General features: G+C 41.1%; 1 protein-coding gene across 3 annotated transcripts in view; it reads left to right on the top strand.

The window, feature by feature from the left end:
- Positions 1 to 10,449, top strand: part of LOC105222647 (putative uncharacterized protein DDB_G0291608) — a 266,620-nt gene extending 256,171 nt beyond the window's left edge. For all 3 annotated transcript variants that reach the window (XM_049455585.1, XM_049455586.1, XM_029548826.2), the window contains one exon: positions 6,052 to 10,449. In XM_049455585.1, coding sequence (XP_049311542.1) covers positions 6,256 to 8,832 — 2,577 coding nt within the window. In that variant the 5' untranslated portion in view covers positions 6,052 to 6,255 and the 3' untranslated portion in view covers positions 8,833 to 10,449. The remainder of the gene's footprint in view (positions 1 to 6,051) is intronic.
- Positions 10,450 to 20,325: the final 9,876 nt, after the last annotated feature.

Raw genomic sequence — 20,325 nt, 5'->3', positions numbered from 1 at the left:
GAGTACAAGCGCTTGACGAGACGATGCGCGCGTCTCGATTGCCAGCTGTGGACGCGGGGCGCTGACGCGCGCACTATTCTCACACAAAGCCGCATGCCTGTCTGAAGTCCTTTATAGTCACACACAAGTGATGGGAAGTGGGTGCCGCGCAGGCTACGCGCATATGTGTTTGCTGTGTTAATGTCAATGTTGTTGTCGTTGTAGCTGTCGCGCGCACAGTGGTGTATGTCGCCGGCGAAGGTGCTGGCGGTGTGACGACAAATTGTTTTCATTCATTACATCGGCAAGAGGCTGTAATTGAAAGCGTGCACGCACGCCAGCCCAAGTCCTCAGCCGCCGCCGAGTCAACCCATTTATTCAGCCAGTCATCCATCTCGCGCTTATGCCCACACTGCTGTACAAACATACACACAACTACATATATTATATATATATATTTTTATACTTATTTTTATTTTTGTGCGCGCGCGCTTTGTGCGTGGCAGCGTATCATTGCGGATTCACAATCGTAATTACCAGCGCTTTTTTATTGAAAGTCAACTGCCGTAGACGCCTTCGGACTTGATAATAAAAAATAAGCGTAATAAAAAGAAACAACAACAACAAACGATAAAAACAATCATACGAAGCGCGTTCAAATTGCCTTTGATTGCTAGGGATTCATAGAATTTGTGGCGCGTTAGTAGTTTGAGGCAAGTTTAGTGAAGAGCGCGCTTTTTCCTTAATTTATTTCAGTTTTTGCGCTCTTTAATTTAGTCTTTGTTGCTTTGTCGTGCTAACGGTTTCTGTGGAAAAATTCATTAATTACAATGACAGGAGAGGACTGCTTGTGGGTCGACAGAATATCGTTGCGGCGGCGTTGCGATACTTGACTCCCTCTAAATAGTTTTACTTGACTTTGTGGAGGGATATATATGCATACAGGCATACATGTATACACACACATATATATACATATACATGTCAATGTTTTTTGTCACTACTTTGTGTGTGTAGACATTAGTCGTTCATCATTATTTGGTTCGTGCCGGGCGGTGCGTCAGGCAAAAAGGGTTACTTTGCGGCGTGAATTAATAACATTTCTATATTGGTGTTGTTGTAGTTACATATGTATGTATGTACTTCTGTTGGCTTGTCAATAATATTGAAAGGGTGTCGCTGGCATTTAATTTCATTTACCGTGAAAGCTCTAGCTCTTCTAACGGAAGGGTGGTTTAATTTAGCAACTTGCTTGGTAAACAACCCCGCCCTGTTTGGCGTATATGGACAGTTTATTATTGGTTTATTAAATTGATGGAATTAATGGAAAAGGGTTCCCAGCAATTAATTCAAAGCAAACACACTCTACTCAATGAATGTATTTAGTGCAATAAATGTTGATATTATGAATTATAATGTGGGTCATCATAGGATTTTCGATACAAAAATAAATGGCGTATGGGTTGCTTACAGCTCTTAAAGGGTATCAAAATAGTTGTGAGTAACATTAGTTTGAAAATTTTGTTAGTGTTTTTTTGTCTTTAAAAGCGAATAGAAATCTCTAACAAATAAACAACACAGGGTGCATCATATATTATTTTTTTGGATAATAATTAATAATGGAATAATTTTGGCATTTTCTAAACAATCGAGCTCTTAAGATCGCTTCGAGTTCATAAAAAGAATCGCTTAACGTCTAAATAACGCATCGAAATATTATCGATTTTCATTACAAAATAATTTAATAATTCACACTATTTGTCGGAAGAAGCGAAGTTACCATATTTAGAACAGAAAATAATTTAAAAAATATATATTCAATATCTATGAAGCAATAACACGGCTGAAAAGCTCGTAGGCTGTGAGATAGATGATACTATTAATATTAAATACATATGATTTTTAGTCAGCCCCTACCTTTAAGAGATGCTTCTACAAATTTAACAGCTTTCGAACTAACTCTTGGGTGAAGCAACTCTGTTTCACAAAAAATTGATGAGAAAGGATTTCGTGTGTTAATAAAGCATTTTCGGACGAAAAAGAGTACTATTGAAACCAGGGTTTGGATTGTTCAACATTATTTGGACTCTGCACCAGGGAAGTCAACTGTTGAAAAGTGGTTTGCTAAACTTGAGCGAGGCGAAATGAGCAGTGGCCGCCCTAAAGAGCCTGCTGGAAGGACGAAATCGCGAAAAACGGCGCCATTTGAAGAAGAAAAAGTGCTGTTTCATCAAGTTAACGTCCCGTGTCACAAATCAATGAATGCGATGTAAGAAATTCATGAATAGGGCTTCGAATTGCTTATGCATTCACCGTATACTCTGAATCTGGCTCCCAGTGGTTTAGCAACAATGCAGAGATAATAACGGAAACTGAGTTTTATTTTAGGCTTAAGGCAAAGGTATTATAAAAATGGGATTAAAAACTTGTTTGACCGCCATAACCATTGTACCGCCCTCAAAGATATCCATATTGAATAAAAAAATAAAATCTGATAAAACAAATAAAAAGTTTCTATGTTAGCCTGCGCACTATTCAGCCCACCTCCTATTTCTTGACCAAGAAATGACTATTTGGACAAAAATGATTATTGGTTCACATTATTTGAAACAAAATAAAACAGTCCTAGCCGAAAATTCTTTAGATTAGTTATCAAAAAGAAATCACATTGACTGATCCGATAGATTTAGTGATATGGCCCTACCTGCACTGCTTTTTGTAGGCTAATTTGGAGTTCAAAGCATTATCCAGAAATTAATTGAAGAAGTCAAGAATTAACTTATGTTCATTGACGAAATAATAAATAGCTGTACAGTCCAGGTGATGGAAAAGTAATACAAATTTAAGCAATTTTTTTTCTATAGACCAAAAAGTCATTGCTGTTTCCAAAGAAACGAAAGAAAAGTATATCGTCATTTAAAATGCAAAACAACGTATCATCAAAAAAAATCGGAATTGAGTTTTTTATTACTAACGATTTATCACCACTGATTTGGTACAGCTATTTCTGTCCAACAACTATATGTACACATGATTAAACTCTACGTATACCTTCAGCCAGCTGAGCTGTATGCATTTAGCATACTTCCCGCCGATTGTACTGTAAGCAACTGGCAGCAAAGTCAGCTCTTAGACTGAGGTAATTAACGGGTGATTTTTTGAGGTTAGGATTTTCATGCATTAGTATTTGACAGATCACGTGGGATTTCAGACATGGTGTCAAAGAGAAAGATGCTCAGTATGCTTTGACATTTCATCATGAATAGACTTACTAACGAGCAACGCTTGCAAATCATTGAATTTTATTACCAAAATCAGTGTTCGGTTCGAAATGTGTTTTATCGACAAATTTTGTTCAGCGATGAGGCTCATTTCTGGTTGAATGGCTACGTAAATAAGCAAAATTGCCGCATTTGGGGTGAAGAGCAACCAGAAGCCGTTCAAGAACTGCCCATGCATCCCGAAAAATGCACTGTTTGGTGTGGTTTGTACGCTGGTGGAATCATTGGACCGTATTTTTTCAAAGATGCTGTTGGACGCAACGTTACGGTGAATGGCGATCGCTATCGTTCGATGCTAACAAACTTTTTGTTGCCAAAAATGGAAGAACTGAACTTGATTGACATGTGGTTTCAACAAGATGGCGCTACATGCCACACAGCTCGCGATTCTATGGCCATTTTGAGGGAAAACTTCGGACAACAATTCATCTCAAGAAATGGACCCGTAAGTTGGCCACCAAGATCATGCGATTTAACGCCTTTAGACTATTTTTTGTGGGGCTACGTCAAGTCTAAAGTCTACAGAAATAAGCCAGCAACTATTCCAGCTTTGGAAGACAACATTTCCGAAGAAATTCGGGCTATTCCGGCCGAAATGCTCGAAAAAGTTGCCCAAAATTGGACTTTCCGAATGCACCACCTAAGACGCAGCCGCGGTCAACATTTAAATGAAATTATCTTCAAAAAGTAAATGTCATGAACCAATCTAACGTTTCAAATAAAGAACCGATGAGATTTTGCAAATTTTATGCGTTTTTTTTTAAAAAAAAGTTATCAAGCTCTTAAAAAATCACCCTTTATTAAAGACTAATAGGAACTAATAGGAAGGAGTTGTCTTTAATAAGGGACATTTTAAGAGACTTAGTAGGTTCCCCTTTCTATTCTATACAACGAAGCTTCGAAATCCTATAGAATTAAGTTTAAACTTGGTCCACAATGTCGCCTTGCCTACCCGAAATATGTGGAAAAGTGGTGAGGTAGACAGCAACACAGATATAAGGATCAATACGGATGAATAGGGATGAATAGATACAAGAATCGCCTTCCGGCTGACAGACCACAGCGGTGTCTTTCAACCGGAACGAAGATAAAAAAAATCATTTTTGCGCTGTGTGCTTACAACAATAAATATATTTGTACCCTTAAGGTTTCATCGAAGAAGGCGAAAAAATGCCTTGATTTGACATCCTATGTCACCATAAATCTGCAATGGGACCCAGGAGGGTGGTGCATGATCTGGCTAGTTCATCAATGAATCAAATAAATTAGCCAGAGCGGACACCACCCTACAATTGGTCCTCGAAAAAGAGAGAAGTTTTATACCTCTAGTTACTTGTAGATGTTTAGTCAACGAACGTGTTATAGATAGAGCTGAATCTCGGTGAAATCAATCCCTAACATGCTCAACAAGCTGACAAATGTGACCTTAGTAGAACATGGAATGATATAGGAACACTATTAGGAATGCTAACAGGTCATTGCCAATTGGCAGATTGGAAGTACCACGCAACGATTATTGTAGAAGATGTCAGGAGGTAAAAGAAGAAGACACAATAGAAAATCTGATATGCGAATGCAAAAATGTATAGGAAAAGAATCGCAACTATGGGACGAAGGTTTGTTGACAATGTCCAGGTGGTTGCACAAATTTTGTAAAACTTTTTAAATGTATTTACGAGGTATGACAATTAAGTAATGAGACTGATTCCATAAAAACCGTTTATTTGAAAATTAATCTACAACCCCGCCATCCTCTTCAAAGTAGTCCCCTTGGGCAGCTAAACAGCCTGGATGTCCGTAATCGACTCAAAATGGGTTCCTTTGACCACCGATTTTGTTTTAGGAAACAAAAAAGTCACAGGGTGACATGTCGGGCGAATAAGGCGGCTGTTGCAGCACGGCGATCCCTTTAGAGGCCAAATACTGGGACACGCTGAGGGCGCTGTGGCACGGCGCGTTGTCGTGATGAAGAAGCCAGAAAAAGAGAAAGAGAATTTCAAGGACACAGGTTTACCACAAGCGCGGCAATAAAATCAGTTTCACTTACTTAATTGTCAAACCTCGTACATGTATGTATTGGCATATTTTTCTTCCGAGGATGAGTTGTCCATTTGCCTGTATTTCTCATCTCTGAGTCAATATTTTGAACTTATCATAAGCATTTAGGTTTGAGAGTTTATAGAAAATTACAGTTAAAAATTCACAAAAATCCAATAACCGAAATTCCAACTTTACTTGGAAATCCTACCCTACCTACTTAGGTATTTTTGCGACCTAAAGCGATGTAACCTTTACAAACTGAAAAACTCAGCCCTCCGCGTTATCTTTTTATCCATCAAATGTCCAACTGAGCTTATCGCCGTCTCTTTTGGCGAATAACACTAAAATTAGGCAGTAAAATTGTCAGTAAGTCGAAGAAACTTAAATGAGCTACGCTTATCTGACTAACTCACAACAGTATCTGTGACAAGCGGCGAGCAACTAAAGCACAATAGTTTGCAGTTTCGTCTCACAACGCGCGCTCGTCAGTCAAACTGACAATGCGAATAGAAGATGCCGTTCAGTTGCTTATTTGAAAGCCTGCGGAATTGTCTTTATCGCTTAATTACAAGAAATTAATTGCTTCTCGGCGCTGAGCTGCTTGCTACACAACGCTATGCTGTTTTTCGCTAGCAGCCAGTCAGCAGCAGCCAGGGCAGCGAGTATTCAAACGACGAGTATTTACAATTTTCCCCATCAAGCCAAGTTGTTATATTTATTGTAAGCAATTCATTTCTCTTCTTCGTTTCAGCGCACGCAGCGAACGCGAGAGGAGGACGAAAGGAGTGATTGAAGTGAAGGTAGTGAGGAGAAGGAGGACTTGAGGCGCCATAAACGTACAATTTGAGTACTTGAACGTCAACGTCAACACAACAACTGCCATATCATTAGCCAGCCAGTGAGAGAACGGGAGTTAACTTCATTGCCACCACTTTGTCATATAGCAACATGTGCCATGGAGAATTGCTTAGGCGGCAGCAAACGTACCATCCGAGCACAAAGGGACTTACAACAATTGAAGCAGCAATGCCAACAATTGCCACCGAACCAGAATTTCTACACGCAACAACAGCCACAGGTACATCGGCAAGCGCAAACTATCAAACAGCAGCAACAACAACTACAACAGCAACTCCTACAACAGCAGCAGCAGCATCAGCAATTGCAGCAACAGCAAAGGCTCTTGCAACAAGAGGAACAACAGTTGCAAAAAACGGCAGCACTACTGCACCAACAACAACAACAACAACAGCAGCAGCAGCAACAACTCATACATCCGTTTCAACAATTGACGCTACAGCATCAGCAACAACAACAACAGTTGCAGCAACAACACCAGCAACAACTGCAACAGCAACAACTGCAGCAGCAACAGCAGCGCGATATTGCCTATCAATTGGCCGCGGCGGAAGCGGAGCACAATCGCCAAGCGTCAGTGTCGACAACAACACCTAAATTGGTCGCCAATTGTTTGCATTTTCCACCGCCGCCCGACTATCCACCGCCACCACCGAAAACGCCAACGGCCAGCAACGGCGCCACTGTGACCACAGCAGCCACCAAAACAATGTCCACGGCCAGCGCGAAGTCAGGAGCGCCAACTACTGCGACAACAACAGCAGCAGCAGCAACAACACCGCTGGCAAACAAAGCGAATGCGAATGCCATCGGCCATCACCATCAACACCATCAGCATTATCACCAACAGCAGCAACAACTACAACAACAACACCAGCAACAACTACTACAACAACAATTGCCACCGCCACATCACTATCCACAACAACACACCGACAATGTACTGACGCACTTGGAACCACTGGCGCCACCTGCTGTGTCCGCGGCCACACACGCCACCGCTACGCTTGCGGTTAACGCCACTTTGACCCCGTCGTCCGCGAACAATGCCACCACCAACAACAACCACCACTCGTCCGCCTCCAGCTCGCCGTCATCGTCGTCGGCGACCAGTGGCACTACAATAGGTGTCAGCCCTTATGGTAGGCGACAAGTGTTGCCACGCTACCCCGACCCGGATCCGGACGCCATTGAAGTGTGCGACGAGCAGGAGCCCATAAACATTTCGCGAATGTCCACACGTCACAATAGCAAAACACTCGGTCGCGCAAATGAATTGTTCAACGCGGACGCGAAATGGTCTGCGGTGCAACAGACCACAAGTTTACAGCTGTTGCATCAACATGCGCACGCCACACATCCGCACACGCAGCATGATTACTCGTATGCGTATTATGAGCCGGGCGCCGCGATGCGTCACTCGAACATACCACCGCCCGAAATGATGGTACCTGGTAGCGCACACACGATACACCATGCCCCACCGCCGCCCAACTCGATACGCGCATTGCTCTCCAAGGGTAAGAAGAACAAATTGTTAGCATCGCCGGCCGCACGTCATGCCTACCAGGCGCATTACGGTCTAGATGGCGGCGCCACAGCATGTGATAGCGCTACATTGCGCAGTATGGCGGGTGCGACCAGTGAGAATTTCTACGAAGAGATATCCTCAAATGAAGCGGCACTGCAATATCACCACAACAACCATCATCATCATCAACATCATCTGCGGCCAACGGGCGCATCACATTCGGCCGGTTCGCTAAATCAATCGTTGGTCGAGGAGGAATTGCGGCGCGTACAGAGTCATCATCATAAAATACTGGGCGAATTGAATTTGTCCGTGGAGGCCATGCTGATGCCCGAAAGTCCGCCCAGCAGTAGTCCGACCAATTGTGAGGCGCCCACCGTTAGCGTTACCACCGCTTCCGGACAGCCGAATATCGGCGCTGTTGCCACCGGTGGCGCTAGCAGCTTACGTCTCTCCGCCACGTCAACCGATAATATCTGTGATGGAAATCTCGCCGAACTGTTGGGCACTGTAGGTCCCACCGATGAGCTACTCTCGCCGGTGCAGTCGTCAACAAATGCCGCCTTCTGTGCGGCCGACTTAGATAGCGGTTTTAGCGGCAGCAGCGGTGCCAGCTACATTGGCAGTCTGCGCATACACAAAACCAATGCCGCCTTGTCGCATATAATGAGTACGCGTCAAACGCAAGCCAATAGTGCGGCACCATTGTCGACATCCTGCAATTTTTCTTATGGCACACAAAGTTGTCGCTCCTTTCAGCGTTCGTCGTCGACGAAGCAACCGCATCACTTGACGCTTGATGATGATTTAAATTCGGGCTTTTTAACGCGCGCCTCGTGCGGTCGTCGCATACTGAATTGCGCCAAAATACGTGCAGCCGAAGATCCGGGACCGGTGGTGCCGACAGAGTCGAAAGCGCGTAGCTTCTGGAATCGCAAAGGTTGGCGCAAATTGCCCGGCTTCTCGACGTCCACATCCAGCATTAACGATACTGGCATAACAGGTGAGCCAATTTCCATGAAAAATGTGAAAGGAGACAACAACACAACAACAACAACAACAACAGACACGAAGACAAGAACGAAAACGAAAACGAAAAATACGAGTACAAAGGCGATTCCATTAATCTGCTTAAAACGCTGACCTTAATTGGTGAAGTGTCATTTGTCAGTGCAACATTGTTGCTGATGTGCTTGCTGCCTCTTGATTGTGTGCTGTGCTGTGCTGTGCTGTGCTCTGGTGTCTGGTGTGTTGTGGAATGGAATGAGTTGGAATTGGACGAATGGAATGGCCGTATGGACGAATGGACTCGAGAGCGAGAAGAAGAAGAAGTGGTAAAGTGGTGAAGTGCCGTTGAATGGAATAAGTGCCATGGGTGTCAAAGAGTGGCTTGGATTGGCGCGCTTGCGGTGGCGTGTATACGTACATATGGCTTTATTGTTGCTGTTGTCATTGCCATTATTGTTGTTGGTTTCGGTGTGTTGGTGTTGTTGCTGTAGTGCTCTGCATTGCATTAGCGCATCCGTTGCCGACATTGCGACAAGGTGAAACAATTGATGGCTCTGCCATCAAAGATTTGTCTCGTTTCTATAAATCATATGCGCGCGCGGCGCCCCTCGCCCTGGCGTCGAGCAACGAGTGCTGTTGAGTTGAGCTGCCTGTAACCAACCAACCAACCAGCTAACTAACGAACCAGCCAAGTCAGGCAGCCGGCAACACTTAATATCCGCTCAACTTCGACCAGCAGCAGCCCGACCAACACCGACTTGCGGGCTTAGCGACCACATGACTTAACATATCGGCATACTTACAAGCATTGCCGCATGCATATGCATTACAGCTAACATACATATATACAGATATATATATATATGTATGTGCTCTTGTATGTGTAGCTCTGTAAGTAGAATGCATAATGCTCTGATCATTCTGTTGAACGGTTTGTCGCCGTTTGCTCTACTGTCTGACTTGTGGTGGTAATTTATAAGGCTTAAGGGATATCCAGCGCTACTTTTCACTGTCCTGTACAACACAGCCAACAAACAGCTACAGCCACACGCATACACATCCATACACAGCGCTTGTAGATACGAGTTCATTTAGCCATGTACATATGTTATTGTCGCCATTGTATCGCACAATCAAACGTTGCGATCTTCCTCACTTCGCTAATCACGCAAATGTGTTTTTGATTTATCACATTGGGCTTTTCGTATGAGCGCGGACGGGGCATGGCTGGCGGCGCTGCGCACACAGCTGAGAGGCCTTTATTATTTGCGTTTACTTTGTACGTAGCAACTAAATACACACACAAACAAACATAAATACAAACATACATAAATAGATATATATAAACACACATATATATATACATATATAAGTATATAGAGTATATGCCAGTTAATGATTACAAAGACTGCACCAACGATTTGAAATGAAATGACAAAAAATGCGAAACAAAAAAATGTTATGTATGAGAGAGAAGAGCGGTGAACGGTGAGCGGCGAGCGCTGAGAAATGCGAAATGTGGAAATATTTTAAATTTGACTTTTGCAAATGGAATTTAAATATTGTATCTAATTGTAGCACCACTGTATATACGAGATTTTACTAACACATATAAACTAAGCATATTGAACTTAAAGCATCAATTGAATATACACACAAATGCATTGAAGATGATACTAAAATTAGTAATACTTAAGTATCTATGTAAGCAAAAAACAACAGTTAAATAAATTATAAAAAATCAAAATTAATTAGCATGTTTTTTTTCTATTTGGACTTTTTGGCAAAGAAACCAACAATTGAAAAGGTAACTAAATTTTTATAATTTTTTTTTTTTATTTCGTAAGCTGAAAGCTTATTTTTTAAACAAAATTTGGAAACTTTCAAAATTATTATGTGGAAAAATTCAAGGTTATGCACGTAAGTTGAACAAATTTAAATTATCGAACAAAATTTAAAATACGCTTAGTAAAATATCGCTGAGAGAAATTAGGTTTAGTAAGCTTAAAGATCGATCCCAACAGTTGATCTCAATTCTAGCAGCTAAAAGCGGGTCTCCGTTTGAGACTAGGACGCTTATAAATGTATCAAAAAAGGGAACCGATTCAGACCTAGGACGCTCCTATAAAATTGAACAAAAACAACCCCATGAATCCCGTCAAGACGGCCAATGTCAGTTTCAGCTATGTATGAGACATACGCCGAAGATTCCTGCCCGTAATGTACAACCCAAGGCTTGCAAGAGCTGGACAGCGGAGGAATTGGTGCCTGAAGTCTTCCACCTCACCTTCTGCCATTAAACTTTGACAGGTCTTTGCTTTATCCTTTCCGATTTTATGGGATACGTCTCGTTTGGATACCATGCTAAGGTACCCTTGGGTAAAATTTAACTGGCAGATCTTAGTTAGTGGGCATGGTGTTTCCCTTATACCTCGATCAGTCTATAAGGGCTGTCACTGCTTCGCGAACTTGGTCTCCTTTTTCGTTTGTCGAAAATGTTCTTTATTAATAGACCCAAATTCCAAGCCAGAGGGGAAAGTTGACCCCATCCTGTAGCGGGCAATAGCCTTTGTTAACATTTTAGAACTGTCTTTGATATCGAAAACCAATGACCCATCAGCTACGACCTTTTGTCGTATCTGAAAGCTTTTAGTTCTGTATATCCGTAGAGCTTCGATTCCACCACAAACTTCCATTTGAGCTTTCCTCAGATATCACGTAGACGACTACATCGTGCAGAGCCTGATCCGACCGAGATTTAGCTCCTGCTACTCTAGGCACATCAAAAATAGTTCACTTCTCAATTTTCTTTCCAGCAAACTACATATTATTTCATTAATGTAATCACGTGATTGGTATCTAATGGATTCCAAGAGTTCTATGTCGGATTTGGATAGAGCTGGGCGCTCCCAAAGGAATGTTGTTAAAACCAGGTGGATCCTTACATTTCTCTTCGATATGTGCGTCTGTGTCCAAAGTATTGTTTATTTGTTATAGCATAAAAGGTATACAATATGTTTTTTCCAGATTGGTCAATGCTCTTGTGGGTATTGCTCTTCAATTCTTTAGAGGAATATACACGGTTGCTTTTGGCCATCTCGCAAAAACTCGATCCGTCAAATAGATAAAGGCCATACAAAGACTGTCTTTGAAACTGGTCTGTTAGCTATATGCTGCAGTAACCGTGTTCTATAACGGTCCGGATCATACATAAAGCTTATGGTGATAAAAAGGCATATGACAGCTGTGTTTGACCGTGCCAGTGAGCATTCCAAAGCCTTGTCCTACATTTGTTAACAGATACTGGGATGAATCAAGATCACTTGAGTACGAAAGGCGTCTGGTGTCTATGTATGTAAAAGCTTTATGTATACTCTCAGAGTTATTCATGAGAACTCCACAGTCCTTCTCTACACCTTGAGGTAAAACTTTAAAGCACCATAAGATATACTCATAAATCCTAACATGACTTTTTTCCACTAGCCGTAAAAGCCTAGTTACTGAATCTTAAATATTTTTAGGAACTGTTCTTTATTTGTTTCACAGTTACCTCTAGTAAGTTTATCTTGTCTCATAGCAACGCTATTTCGAATTCGGATAGTTGTTTTATCTCATTTTTCTAAGTATTTAAATTTAGCAGGATATTTGGTGATATATTTAACAACTGGATCTGGTTCTGGTATTCATCTACAATAATAAGTTTAAATATTTTATGGTTCTGTTTTTTAGATAATTGATCAGAACATGGACGGCCAGACACTACACTATCGTTTCGAGATACATATAGCAGTTAAAAGGATATTAATACATCGCATGATTTTTCTTAAATTAAATTGGTCTGTTTGAATATCAGCTATGTATTATGCTAGGTAGAATGTATTTGTTAAATAAAACTCAAATTTAATTTCTTTAGGAGATCTCTTTGACATTAATATGGAACGTCGGTTGACGCATTTCCTTACGTAGCATTCGAACTGAAGGCCGCTATATAGGCTGTAAAGTCCGCATATTCTTTAGACTCCTTACCGACCATTTTCGATATGCGCACGATCTTGGTGGCAAATCGACCGGCCAAACGTGAGACCCATTATCTGCTCACCAAGTGTGTATGAAATAAGCGCAAATTCCCATGCGATGTGTGGGAAGTGCGAAGAACACGTTTTGTTGAAACCAATTGTTCGCCAAGAGCTTGAGCGTTGTCAATTCAGCTCAAAAAAACAACGGTTTGGTGTGGAGCGTAATAATAGTGGCTCGTAGACGATTACATTCTAGACCGTTATAAGTTCTTCAAAAATATGTCGGTGACCATGAACGTACACCGACTCATTGCTGACATCGAACATTGATCCCGACCATTGGATTGGCAAGGATCTTGCATTTGATGCTTTTCTTAAATTGCGCTAAACAGTTGATCTTGTCGACATTTGGTATATAACCATTGAGCGAGGCGCTCACTTTCCAACACATCGCATCATCAACGTGGTATCTTATTGAGAGACTGTGTTCAGGAGCCCATAGAATAATTTCACGCTTTTGGGCGGTCGATTGCACTTCAAAATTTTGTGATCACAACTATCGGCGTTTTCATGTTTTCTATGTGTTAAAGTCATAACGTAAAGGTCCTAGTTTGGACGAATTGTGCGCTTCGACTCTCCACGGGCGTTCGAGCAAATACATCACGCAGCAGTTGCTACATTTTCGCCAGTTATCAGTCGAAATGCTCGACGAGTCTATTCTTGAAAAGTTAATGCTGTTTCTCAAGATGGATTGAGGCCCTTAAGACCTACATAATCTGAGACGATAGCTGCGGCAAACATTTGTACAGAAGATGGAGATATGAAAAAGTAAATCACAGTAATGTTTTTTGGAATGATATAAACATTCTCCATGATGAAACTTAACGTTTACTGTGTTCTTTCTATACAAAATAAGCTAGGGAATGCCGAACATGACGAGCTTTATAGGCTCTCTAATGGTGTGTGTCAAAACGACAGCATCTTTTAGATGTTTGTCCAATGCGTCACTCTGAGAATACCCTTTAGTTATATTTGGTCCTATCGAAATTGGTAGTAAACTTTTCATCCGCAACTATTCCTATCAGTAAAAAGATGAGGAGATTTTCGAAAGATAGTTCGACTTCAAAGTAAACTTTTTAAATATACATACTAAACCATCTTCATTAAACTATGTAGGTTAACATAGCAAAACACAGATTAATTGAATCCGCTTACGAATTTTATATGCAACATTTGCTTGATAAATTGCAAGATAATTAAATTGTCGGCTCCGCTCAAGCATTGTGATTTCTTACTTTTTTTTTTATAATAATTTGCCATTTTGCAAACGCTGAGAGGCCAACAGACAGCTTCTACGCCGACGGCGTTTAGTGCTTATATACAATATTTACCAAAATCCGCTAAATTAATTAGCTAATTAAAATTTCGTAGTGCCAGTGTTTTTTCGAGTGTCATTTTTAACTTACACCACTACTTACACAGTGCGACTAATGGCGGCGCATAAATTACACTACTCTAATCGATTAGAAATTAATTATGCGACTAATTTCGCAAATATTTAAAAGCACACACACGCAGAAATATAGACAGAGACACATATTTAAATGTATATTCATATTTATGAGAGAGCCAAGCAGGCCGAAAATGAGTGCGTCGCCTGAAAATGAAATTTAAATTCATTTGAAAATGCTGAAAATTGCCAAATATGTGACAATTCAATTAAGCGCTATCAATTTTGAGCCACAACTCAAATATATGTTTGTATAAACAAATTTGGTCCAATATATGGACCGTTATTAGTATGCAAGTCGCTGTTGGGCACGAAAGAGAGTGCATTAAAAGCAACGCTTTGTCCGCTTAATATTAATTTGGCGATTGCATTGCCAATATTGACGCATGCTGTCCACATCTGAGGCTATTGACATTGACACCGAATTGTGAAAATTGTTATTATGCAGATTCAGCGAACCGCCAACTCGCCGGTGTACGCGCAAAATCGATGAAGGCCCGACATGTGTGCGTTACGGCCAAATTGTGATTGTATTACAATTAATTGCGTAAAAATGAATGTGGATGAATGTCATTTTCGTAATTATAGCTGCGGTTAGCTGAAATTCGTATAATGAAAATGTACACATGTTGCATGAATTTCAAACTGTCACACACACACTCTGTCAACCATACAACTCAAGCTAAGTAAACAAGTACTAAAATGACATACAAAATTTTGGAAATATAAAATGAAAAAAAAAATATTTCAAAACGTGCAACTGCTTGTTATCAGTTGAAATTTTTTGATGCTCTAGTCAACCCCACCTCAACACCTCAGCCTCAGTCTTCTATGCGACAGAGTGATTGAAACGGAATGGTAAAACGCTCGACGAAATGTGAGTAGGGGATCGTGGCTGCCGGGTGATTGCCTATGCAGACGATGTATGGTTAAAGGAAAGTTCCTGAGTACGTGGTTAACGCAGATCTGTCTCAGCGTCGTAACAAATTAGTCACTCGGAAGTGGTCTCGCCATCAATACAAGTAAAACCGAAATGGGTTTATTTACTAGAATATATAAGATCCCGATTGCACGGCTGCCGCAAATGGGAGGCATCCGTCTGCAACCGGCAGATACAGTGAAATATCTAGGACTCATCCTAGATGGGAAGCTTTCGTTGAAGCAGAATATCGAAGAGAGAGCAAAAAATGCATCGTTGACCTTTTACTGCCACAGAGGAGCTATTAGCAAAAGGTGGGGTCTCTCAGCGAAAATGGTCCTCTAGCTCTACGATATCATGGTCAAGCCTATTATGTTCTATGCAATATTTATCTGATGGAGGGCTCTAGCAAAGATCACACTTGCACAGAAACTCGAAAGTGTTCAACGAACCGCGCTCATCAGTACGTGTGGTGCACCAACCATGGCACTTAACGCCATATTGCAAAAAAGACATCATAGGAAGGTGTATGGCTGCGAAAGTTGCTATCAGACTCCGAGAATCTGGGTTTTTAAAAAAACACGTATCTGAATACTCGGATATCCTCACATACTTTGTCTTCGTACCCGACCTCTTGGATCATGGAGTCGCTAAACCGAACTCTGACGGCTCCTTCTCATCCCATATACCGACCAGGAAGTTGTGGGTGGGAAGAAGCCGTTGGAGATCAAAGCTTGGGAGGATCGTTGGTGAAGGAGTTTACTATCAGTAGCTCTCTATCAACTCCAGCTTCAGACTTCCTGACTATTGTAGCTTCTTCCAAGCCGAGGTTGCATCCAATAAGGTAGCACCAGAATTGTTGTTCCGGAGAGTAGTCTCCTTCAGAGAAGCGACCATTCGCTTACATAGCAGAGCGACGATACTAGCCTAGAATTGATTAACAGTGCTTTCAGGGTTGGTCGAGGGGTCCTAACCTTGCTATTAATAGCACCGAGTGTCCTTGTGATAAGACTGGTATGAGTGTCAGATAATAGCAAAATGAGGGTTCGTGAATTCGCCAAACTGATCTTACTCAGTTTGGCGAAATATAGAAAAAAAGTCGAAAGAATATAAAAGGTGAAAGGCGATGCGTGGACTTCCTCTGCAGGTGCAGAAGAGCTCATAAAAACACACTTCCTTGGAAATCAGCAAAGGTTCTTGCGAATGCAGCAGACCAATCCGCCCTTATAGCATGTAAGAAGAAGATTATATACGCTGTAAACCGCAAAGATATATAAGGCCAGCATTCAACTATCGGCGACACGAACATAAGCACAGGCGCTCCTATAGAGTGTTGTGCTCTCCCCAATTTTGTGGGTGGTGACGCTGCATGGAATACTATTTTAGCTCAGTGAGGAAGGAGTGAAAATAATAGCATATGCAGAAGACTTAGTGTTGAAGGTATCAGGGATGTTTCCTTTCGCAATCATTGAGAGTATGGAAAGAGCCCTACGAAAGTTACTCCTATGGACTACTATGAGTTACATCTATAAGCGGCGAACAACGGACTAGATGTAAGCCCTAGCAAAACAGAACTGAAAACTCCTCAATTTATTCTTCCCTCACCCAGTGGTTCAAAAATTTCTTTACGAGTAGTATCCTACTCGTAAACCTCTATCTATACCGCCTGGTTCAAAACGGACTGCAGAGTATGTGCAGGGGTATACACCAATAATCGTGACACCGCTCTTTCTATCAGTCTGGTAAGGAGTATGTGAAGTTCTACTGAATAACTACGGGAGTACGATACACATAAATAGTCTTGTCGTCACCAGAGATTCATTTTAGCATAGTCAACAAATCTAGAAAGGCATTACCCTCACTGACAACTCAACTCCTTCTTCTTCTTCATTATTGGTGTCGATATCGCTTATGGTGTTATAACCGAGTTAACAACAGCGCACCAGTCGTTCTTCCTTTTCGCTATTTGCCGCCAATTAGAGAATCCAAGTGCATACAGGTCCTTCTCCACCTGGTCTTTCCAACGGAGTGGAGGTCTACCTCTTTCTCTGCTTCCCCCGGCGGGTATCGCATCGAATGCTCTCAGAGCGGAGGTGTTTTCATCCATTTGGATAACATGATCTAGTCATTGAGGCCGCTGTCTCTTAATTTGCTGAACTAGATCAATGTATATCTCGTATAGCTCATCGTTCCATTGACTGCGGTCAGCGAATCAGTAGATGTCTATGTCTCTACACCAACATATCAGAACGGAGATGATGAGTGACTTGTTGAGTTTGCCATTTGTTCATCGAAAGAGGACTTTACTTCTCAATTGCCTCCTCATTACGATGTAGCATCTGTTCACAGGAAAGTAAACTCGACTTGTCCGTAATTTGGTCACAGGAACATTTTTGGCAAATGAATAGCAGACAAATTGGCAAAGCTGGGAATCTCTTTAGACGAATCAGAGGCAGAGTTAATACCATTCCCGCTGGAAACGATCAAATGAGAACCTTATTTGTATTTAAAACAATAGCAGATGGAAATCAATAACAAGCTGCAAACTAATAAAGCAAGTGGGACAGGAATTATTAAATAGGTATATCGGTTGATTGACCTTTTGGAGAGCATGTGCTCATAACAATATTTGCCAGAGCTATAAAATCGAAGGGAGTAGGAGAGTAGGAAAAAAACGGTTCTAAACTTCCTCTGTGAATGTCCGGCTCTATCACAAATCGGGCATCTAACTCTTGCAATCGATCAGGTACAAACCTTGATAAGTAGTTTCATTGATATCATCAAATGGTTTGAACACAACGATGAAATAAGATTATGAGGTCCTACGATATACCATCAAAATGTCGCATCTAGCGTTAATTGAGTTCATAGTAGTATCACTGCCGTTGGTGCTATAACGGTTATCCAGTTCTCGTTAGGATGGTAAGGTGATAATGGTAGATAAGTTGTCATCGAAGTCATCCAACAGTAGGCCCAGAAAGCGTGCTGTTTCGACGGGTCGGACCATAGGGAGAGAGGTGTCAGATATGTAGGTTTAGCTGGGCACGCAAATATGTGGTCAGTGTCATGCGGGAACTCGTTACACGCTGGACAAATGTTTGATATATCGCGGTCGATTGTGGATAAGTAAGAGTTTAAGCTGCTACAGTATCTACCGCTTGCAGCCTTCGATCAGTAAACAAATTTCTTCGGTATACTCCCTGCAATTGCCCTAGAGTTTTTACGAAATCGATTAGGCTGTTATTAAATAGTCCTATTTCAAGCACTTTTGTACCAATTTTCGTTGTTAAAGATTTGGCTTAACTGTTGAGTTTTTTTGTTTTATTGAGAATCGTAAATTAATTCGAAAACTGGAGAAATCTATGAATTTTAAACTGTATCTATAGCCTTGGGAATTTTATCAGAAATCCGCCTAATATTTGCACTCAAATATCATAACTGTAAATCAATCAATTCGCTATGAAATTATGAAATATTTCTGTCATTTAAATTATTGTGAATTATTATTGGGACAGCTTAATATACTTTGTGTCAACATTAAATATTCACAGTTGAAAATTCCGGATTCAAAAATCCTTTAATTTTGCACTCCCACGCTCTAACACAAAGCCATACCGTTAATAGCGTTAATTTTGATGAGCATTTGATAGCTAATTCACAGCTAGCACAACTACAAACACACACGCAAAGCTTCCAACGCCTGTACATAATCAAGAACAAGCAGGCACCGACATTTGTGCGCAGCGTGTGCCAGGCTTCTGGCACATATTCGTCCGCATATGCATTTGGTATGTATGTATGTGTGTGTGTAGGGTAAAGCGGCGCATGCTGATTGTCGCCCACAGCCATCCACTGGCATTAATACTTACATCCTAGCGCCGACCTCGTTGCATGGCTGCTGCTGCTGCTGCATTCAAGGTGTGAGTTTGGCGGTTACTCACATGGACGCCGACTCCTTTGGGCATTCGTAATTCGCTGCTGCAAAATTAATGCAAGCCCAGTTAGCTTTCGATTCACGCAATTGCAATCAGCCAATTGCTCCCCGTCGCCGCCGCCACGTGTATAAGTTTGCCAGTGTGTTGGTATATGTGATGAGTGTGTTTGCAGTTTTAATGCACAGGCGCTTTAGGAGATCAGCCACCTATTGAATTTGCATCAAATAAACGATAAGCGATTGTTGAATTTTAGAATAATGCCGGAGCGATTGTTGTTGTTGTTGCCGCCGCGTGTTACTATTGTTGTTTAACGAACTGCTGAACACACCGCGCGCACTTCGAGTTAAAGGGAATGTCGCTGAGGCTGCACTGCATTTGTGCAACAACCACAACAGCAAGTGGTTTTGTTGTGGAGTATTTGTGTTAGCTGGCTGGTCTTGTTGTTGATGTTTGGATTTCTTCTTTGTGTTGTTGTTGTTGTAGCAGTTACTTTTATTGTTGTTGCTAACTGGGTAAAATAATTTGTATTACAAGAACAAGTGCTTTTGTTTTAAGTGATGTTGTTGTTGTTATTAGGACAGCAATAGATATTGTTAACGTAGTTGTTGTTTTTGTTGTTACTGCATAAAAACATTTGTATTACAACAAGCTCTGCTTTCGTTCTCGATGTTGTTGTTGTTGTAGCACTTACTGTTATTGCTGTTGTTCTTCTTGTCTACTCGATAAAATCATTTGTTTTACAACAACAGGGGCTTTTGTTTGAGTGTTGTTGTTCTTGTTGTTGGAGTAGTAGTTGATTTAGTTAATGTTGTTGCTGTTATTGTTGATTTGGTTGCATACTGCATAGAAACAGTTATATTACAACAACATCTAAAACTGTTCTTAGTGTTTGTTTTGTTGTTGTAAAAGTTTTAGCTTGTTGTTGTTGTAACAGTTACTACTTGTTGTTGTTGCATCATTTGTTGCTGTTTTTGCTGTAAAAGTTTTCGCTTGTTGTTGTTGCAACATTTACTTTTTGTTGTTGTTGTTGTTGCAGCTTTGGTTGTATACTGCATAGAAACAGTTATATTACAACAACATTTGAAATTGTTTTAGTGTTGCTCTTGTTTTTGTTGTAAAAGTGTTTGCTAGTTGTTGTTGTGACAGTTACTGTTTATTGTTGTTGTATCAATTACTGATTGTTGTTGTTGTTATTGTTGTTGTATACCAAATAAAAGCATTTGTCATACAACAACAAGCGCTACTGCT

Source organism: Bactrocera dorsalis, chromosome 4, assembly GCF_023373825.1.
Source record: "Bactrocera dorsalis isolate Fly_Bdor chromosome 4, ASM2337382v1, whole genome shotgun sequence".
NCBI lineage: Eukaryota > Metazoa > Arthropoda > Insecta > Diptera > Tephritidae > Bactrocera > Bactrocera dorsalis.
Note: the sequence above shows the minus strand (reverse complement) of the source record. Positions and strands in the feature narration are given on the sequence as shown.